The sequence below is a fragment of the Mus pahari genome, chromosome 5 (genome assembly GCF_900095145.1).
Source record: "Mus pahari chromosome 5, PAHARI_EIJ_v1.1, whole genome shotgun sequence".
In the NCBI taxonomy this organism is placed as follows: domain Eukaryota; kingdom Metazoa; phylum Chordata; class Mammalia; order Rodentia; family Muridae; genus Mus; species Mus pahari.
In genome coordinates, this window is record NC_034594.1 from 37,287,319 (window position 1) to 37,294,918 (window position 7,600).

Here is a 7,600-nt window from a genome sequence, read left to right on the forward strand (position 1 = left end):
AAAAAAAAAAGAAATACAATCTTACAGCACATAAAACACAGCTATAGACACAGCTAAAGAGTGAATATAATGTTAACAATTTCATGGAACTCAAGAAAACATTACCAAATAGAGATTCTACTTGTGACAATAGAAAAGAAAAAAGAATTTCAGACTAAGCCATAGGAAATGCCCAGTAGAAAGCCTAAATACATTTTTTAAGACCTGCCAACAAAGGCTAGAATTTGACTTCTGGGGAGAAAAATGCCCACCACAGCATCCCCACAGCATCCATCCCCACTCCCACAGCCACATTCTCCTAAGGAAAACAGACTTCACATCCAGGAAGATCAGCACCCTACTTTTTCATAATATTGGTATCCTTTTATTTAATGAGAACGATATTTTGATGTTAATGTAGAATATTCATGTAGGTGATTAACTAAGCTTAGTACAGCCAAGTGTATTCACTTCCCGTTATGATAGTGACAGACTTTAAAACAAAATGTAATCATAGCTAACCTCTTTCGAATCGGGGCCATATGACGCAGGCTTCCATGTAAAGGTCGTTCTTCCAAAGTCCAACACTCTATCAGCTCATGAGGCACACGCCAGTAGCTTACCCCTTGAAGACAAAAAGATAATTAAGAGAACCATAGGTAAGCACTCTGTCATCTAAGACTGGCCAGAAGTTGTCTGTAGCTTGCTCCTCTCAGGTGATGAGCAGAGGTGATGAGCAGGTGTGCACAACAGAACCAGGATGTGCTTTCCAGTGGCTCCAAGACAGCAGAGTGACAGCTTATGAGCTGGGTCCAAGAAGAGCTGGCTTAGAACTAGGCCATGCTCGTTAACGGAATGTATGATGGTTAAAGGCACAGGCCCTGCCCCTGCACCTGAATCTCACTCTGTCCCTCACTGATGTGACCCTGGCAAAGTTACCCTCTTATCCTGCAAAAGTCATCAATAAATACATTAATAAACATGAAATGCTTAGAACAGGTTAGATACTCTGAAGGTTTTCGGGGTTTTACAGACGGCTGCAGTATTAGTAAGAGTGTGAGGGATGTTTACAGTGGTGGTTACACCCATGCTTGTCTACTGCACTGGGCTACTATGACCATCAAACTGGGTGTACCTGTGAACCACCCCGCAAACCACTGTCACCAGATATGGCTCAGTAGTTAACGGCACTTGCTGATCTTAAGGGAACGACAGCAAGTTCTCAGGCCCCGTGTCAGCAAGCTCACAAAGGCCTGACAGCCCGTTCTGGCCTCTGCAAGTACATGCATACATATGGGCACACACACAAATAAAAATGTTTTTTAAAAAATCTTTAAAACAAGAATAATCTGATCTAATAATCAAGCCAGGATTTTAGCGAAATTCATTCTGTATTTTAAATCTGATACACTTTGATTCAAAGTTAAAGAATGTATCCTTATGCACCTCAAAGGCATTGTAGTAGTGAAAGAAATTGAACACAGAAGACCACATATTTCACAGTCCCATTTATATGAACTATCCAGGACAGGTAGACACTGAGACAGAAGGAAGACTGTGCAAGAGAACATGGAGGAGAGACTGTGGGTTCCCTGGGATGACGAAAACATGTTGGAACTAGACAGCTAGCTGGTGGTTGGTAAACAGGGTATATGCAACAATGCCACCGACACATGTACATTTTAAACCAGTTCCTTCTACATCGTCTGACTTCACTCCAATTAAAAACACTAAAATTACACACAGACATACAAAAAATACTAAAAGAATAATCTTCAATAAAAATTGTTGGGTTCTTTTCAGTAACAGAAAAAGTCTCCACAATGAGATCAGTATCTTTTTAGCCATTAAAATTCTGGAAAACATGACTACCTTAGTAAACTGGCATATAAAATTTATATAGAACACATATCCAATACTCAAGAACTCAGTAGCATTCATTGAGGCCAACACTCTGGAACTATCTGACTACTATTCCCAACCCTATATAAAATCTACTACAGAAGTATTCCTAAACCTGACCCATTAAAGTTCACCTGATTTTTCAGATTAAATTTATGATAACATTTACATAAAACTTAAATTTTAAGAGATACAGTTCAATAAGTTTGGACAAATGAATAGTCATTCATCAGTTGTGCCTAAAAGTTTCCTCATGCTGGGCATGGTGGCACATGCCTTTAATCCCAGCACTCAGGAGGCAGAAGCAGGCAGATTTCTGAGTTCGAGGCCAGCCTGGTCTAAAAAGTTTCCTCATACCACTTCCCAGCCACTGGTTTCCTTTCTAAGCCTAGTTTTGTCTTCTCCAGAATGTCATATACATGAATCACAGAATATTCATACTTGTATCTAGTTTCCTTAACGTGCTATATCAAGATTTACCCACATTGATATAATGATAAATGTGTCTCTGTGTGTGTGCATGAGCGTGCACGTGCACGTGCATGCATGCTTTATTGCCTAGTGGATATACCACTGCAACTTGTTTTCCCTCTGGATTCTGAAATAGCTCACTGCTCCACAGAGCAGCCAGCTGGCTGGGGGCTGGGCCCCTCCTGCCCTTCCCTCTCAGTGCTGAGATCAAGGCTGCAGTTAGCATACTTAACTATAGCCTTTTGTTTTCAACCTGTAAATAATTCACATTCATTGTGCATAACCTGGAAAATCTAGAAAAGTGGTGTTGGGGATCAAACTCAGGGTCTTCTGCATTTCCCTGAAGGCAGAGGCTGTAACAGAAGGTGTCAATGTACTGGCCTAGCCACCGAAAAGAGTGGCAAGATAGGATTCAAAACTCACTCGTGATAATTAGCTAAAACCAAGGGCTAGGGACATAGCTCAGTTGATAGGTTGAATGCTTGCTTTGAAAACATGAGGCCCTTGGTTTTGATCCCCAGAACCAAACAACCCCCAAAACAGAAAGAAAATCAAAATCATTCCTAATCCGAAACCCAGGAATGATAATTCAGGGTGCATCAGTACATTGTCATTCCAGTATGTTTTGTTTTCAAACAGAGTCTAGCTATCTAAACCAGGGTGCTCTAAAACTCACTACACACACACACACACACACACACACACACATATATATATATATCCCCCAGGCTAGTCTTCACCTCACTGAGCCAAGCCTGCCTGAGCCTCCTGGGTGCTGAGAGTACAGAGTAAGTCACCCTGTCCAACCAATTCTAGTCTTTTTTTTTTTTTTTTGTATTCTTTCTTATAAACATTTATTGTATTCTGTGTGTATGTTTGTGGGCACAGAGTGGCACAGTGCAGCCTATGCTGGAGGTCAGAGGACAAGGTGCAGAAGTCAGTTCTCTCCCTCCTCCGTGTGGACTCCGGGATTCACCTTGGGTCATCTGGCCTGGGGAAAGCACCTTTACCTGCTGAGCCATCTCACCAGCCTCCCTCTCTTACACCTTCTCAGTGTAGAAGCACACACTTAAGACATTGTCAGTTACACAGTAGATCTAAATAAACTCATACATATTAAGTATATATAGCTAAGAACCATACTTGAAGTCACTAAGTTATAAATAAATAACAATACATAGCAACTCATGCATGGGTGTAACGATTTGAAAGTTTCATATGGTGACAGACAAGTGACACACTGAAAAGTATACTCCTAGGAAGAGAGGGGAACAGATGAAAGGGAGGACAAACAAGGGACGCAGAGAAAGCAATGCCACCTTTACACTTTGTGTTATTATGGAAAGTGGGATGGGGACTGACTGCATGGTGAGGCAAGCCTGTAATTCCAGTACTTAAGAGGCAGAAGCAAAAGGACTGCTCCAAGCCCCAGGCCAGCTACACCAGGCTACACAGTAAGCTCCAGGCCAGCTACACCAGGCTACAAAGTAAGCCCCAGGCCAGCTACACCAGGCTACACAGTAAGCTCCAGGCCAGCTACACCAGGCTACACAGTAAGCTCCAGGCCAGCTACACCAGGCTACACAGTAAGCCCCAAGCCAGCTACACCAGGCTACACAGTAAGCTCCAGGCCAGCCCAAGCTTCAGCAGAAAACCCTGTCTCAAAAACTAGAAGAAAAGACAGAGAGAGGAGGCGGGGGGGTGGGGGGGTTCTTGTGTCCACAAAGTGAAATGTTCGCACCGTACCTTTTCCTTCCCAGGCATCAAAGGCATCCATCATTTTCTTCAACTCAGCAACTGAGTAATAGCTCCAAATATACTGAACGTTGTTCCCCGCCTCTCTGGAAACATTGCAAAAATGTAATGAAAATCCACGACTTACGTATGAATGTGTCTGCGTATATCCAGCTAACACACAATAAATACTTGATTACCAAGGGCAGAAGTATCTAAGCACCAGTTGTTCCTCTGTGACCCTAAGCATAGGTATGCACTCACAAATCACATCAGACTCTAATATGAATTTCATCTCCTTTTAATGGTAGTATTTCTCAATTCCACAATACGGAAATACATCAATATATTTTTAAAACACTTTAGAAAGCACTTATGTATAACTGGGCATAGAGACACATGACTTTAGTTCTAGCACTTGAGAGGCAAAGACTGGTAGATCTGAGTTCCAGGCCACCCAAAGCTATACAGAGAATTTGTCTCAAAAAACAAAACAAAACAAAACAAAACAAAACAAAAAAATAGCAAAATAAAACCAGTGAATTGCAGTTAGGAAAGATCCAACTCTGATGCCATTTTCCTAGCATCATGCCAGGTGCTGGGATGGCTTAGATAGATTCTTGCCTAGAAAGATTCCAGAAACAACAATATTCCCAGCTACCTGAAAACTAAGTATGTACCCACTTCAATCTCCCACAGAACACACAGAAGATAGAAACTGTGTTAAGTGATCTGACCAGTCCAGTACAAGGAAGTTTACATGGATAACATAAGAGGACAAGCTTTAAGAATTTAACACACCCACATCATAGAAGCCTAAATCTGAAAGGGGCCAGGAACAAGGCACAGACTGGCCTCCCGGGCCACTCAATGGGCCTGGTGCCCCTAGGCGAGTGCACTTGCCCCACACTGTGGTCCAGGGGAGACAGGAAGCAGGAGGCTCTTCTTTCCCTTCGCTTTATAAAGGCCTATTATGGCACTTGAGGTTCAAAGCACTGAGAGCCACTGCTCTTGATCCTGAAAAAGGCCCAGGACTGACATCTCTGTGCACAGGTCTTAAATCTCGCCCAGCCTGAAGCAGCCATGCCACAGCTCTGAAGGCTCTGTCCACTGGGCCACACCCACAGCCTCTTGTAGTTCAGCACAGTAACTCATTCAATAACAACTCTTAAAATTGTTAAATGATGCCAAGCCTCCCTTTTGTGCTTGTTCCCGTTTCATATTGAACATACCTTTTTTTTTTTTGTTTTTTGTTTTCTTTTTCTTCGAGACAGGGTTTCTCTGTATAGTCCTGGCTGTCCTGGAACTCACTTTGTAGACCAGGCTGGCCTCAAACTCAGAAATCCACCTGCCTCTGCCTCCCGAGTGCTGGGATTAAAGGCGTACGCCACCACCACCCGGCTGAACATACCTTTTGAAAATGCTTTTACTATGAATCCTTCCTCCCAGCTGCTTATCAATGGCGTCAGTCCCGTCAGTTTTTGTAGCATAGACACCAATAATTCTACTCTCACAGCTGGCACCAGATGTGTTAAGATAGTGGAGAACCCAAACTGTTGGTTTATTGCAAACTAAGCCGTAGGAATCACAGAAGTCTGTTAAAGCCTAAAGCAAACACATATATAAACTTAGATTCAATTACAAAATAAAGGCTAAATGAGCTAGATTACTTTCATGTAAAGCTAAAATGTGAGCTGGTCACAAAGAGAAAAATGTTATGAATTTTAACTTAGGGTATAAACATAAATGTAATAAGTTAATTGGAAGTAGGTTTTTTTTCTTTACACCCCCCCAAAAAAATTCAAAGCAACAACAAAAAAACCTCCACAACTCTTTATTTAGAGACTCCTTTTCCAAACAAAATTGCTCTTTTATCTCTTCTTTTGACTCACCATCACTTTTACTTTTACAGTATTTTCTAAAACTTAGCACTTAAGCCCCACAGGCTGGTTCTTATTTTTAACTCCAAACTCAAACAATGAATTAATCAAATGAACGTGTTCTTCTATACTGCAAGGTTGCTAGGTGAGGTCCAGCACAGTGTCTGAACACATCTGGCATTTACACATCATCCACTCACTATCTGCTGAGCAAGCTTGGGTCCTGCAGATGTGACAGTGACTATGAGAGACAGTCCAAACACTCTGTGTTCACACCTACTACAAAAGACAGACACTGAGCTATCAGCACACCATGTAGTAAGCCCAGCTGTGCCAGCACAGGGGGCACAGAGCAAGGAGCTCCTCCTAGGACTGTGCGCAGACGTTGCCTGGAAATGGTGCTGCTGCTCTAGATGCCGGCAGGACAAGCAGCTTTGCCTTGTCCACTGACGGAGCCTTGGTGTCTGGGAGAGCAGGTGACATGAAGAACATACCTACTGCTTTATCTACTCAGTAACGAAACCAGGGTCCTCACATGTCTGGCGCTAAATAACTCCTCTATTGATCTTTAACATTATGTGTATACCTATAAGAATTCCTAATTACACTACAAACTGTCCTAGGGCAAGAACCATTTCTTGGTGCTCCACACAGTCCCTTTACAAAGCCATACATGCCACAGAACGTGGCATTTATGAAATAAAGATTATTTATAAAATAATGGATGCTGGCTGTTGGAATAAATGCAGGCATACTTTGCCCTTTTTAAAATATAAACCAGGAGACAAAGGCTAAGACGATGCTAGCCTCTCTGATGTCCCGGCAAGACGTTTGAGCCTCATTCTGCTGTTTGGTAAGTAGCATTACGAAGACTATCACTTGGCAATTAAATATACGAAACAGCAGCAGCAGAATCCATACACTCATGCAAATCCCTGAAAGGGATTTTTTCTGCGGCACTCCTAAGAGCCAACCATCCATTAGTTTGCTTCCTGAACTGACATCCAGTTCTAAAGCTCCAATCAGTTCATATCTGTTTTCAAGACCAACATCTGCCTACAGAAATAATTTCTATATGTGCTAAATAGCAACAAATATAATACCCATTAATAAGGCATAAATAAAAAAGCTTTTCAAGTCATGTAAAGATCCTAAAGTGTGATATAAAATAGAAACATCTGCTGATCTTGAAGTGAGCTCAGCTTATCTTAGCACGCCACACTGCCATATTCACTAAGTTAGGTAAGAGTTTACTACTCAGACTGAAACATGGAAACAAACTGTCTTAGTGAATGGTACCATTATATCCTCATTACAATAGTATTTCTCTAATTTAAAAAGAACTTCAGAAGTCAAGTATATTGGTGTGTGCCTCTAATCCCAGCACTCAGGAGGCAGAGGCACGTGGATCACTGTGAGTTCAAGGCCAATCTGGACTGCATAGCCAGTTCCAAGCCACCCAGAGCTTTTCTCGGGCTGGAGAGATAGCTCAGTGGTTAAGAGCACTGATTGCTCTTCCAAAGGTCCTGAGTTCAAATCCCAGCAACCACATGGTGGCTCACAACCATCTGTAATGAAATCCAATGCCCTCTTCTGGTGCGTCTGAAGACAGCTATAGTATACTTAGATATAAT

General features: G+C 42.1%; 1 protein-coding gene across 1 annotated transcript in view; it reads right to left on the reverse strand.

Annotated features, from left to right (window-relative positions):
- Kctd18 (potassium channel tetramerization domain containing 18) overlaps positions 1 to 7,600 on the reverse strand; it is a 16,597-nt gene that overhangs the window by 3,720 nt on the left and 5,277 nt on the right. Inside the window, exons 4-6 of the mRNA XM_021198789.2 lie at positions 5,498 to 5,691; positions 4,099 to 4,193; positions 502 to 604 (exon numbers count right to left, since the gene is read on the reverse strand). Coding sequence (XP_021054448.1) covers positions 502 to 604; positions 4,099 to 4,193; positions 5,498 to 5,691 — 392 coding nt within the window. The remainder of the gene's footprint in view (positions 1 to 501; positions 605 to 4,098; positions 4,194 to 5,497; positions 5,692 to 7,600) is intronic.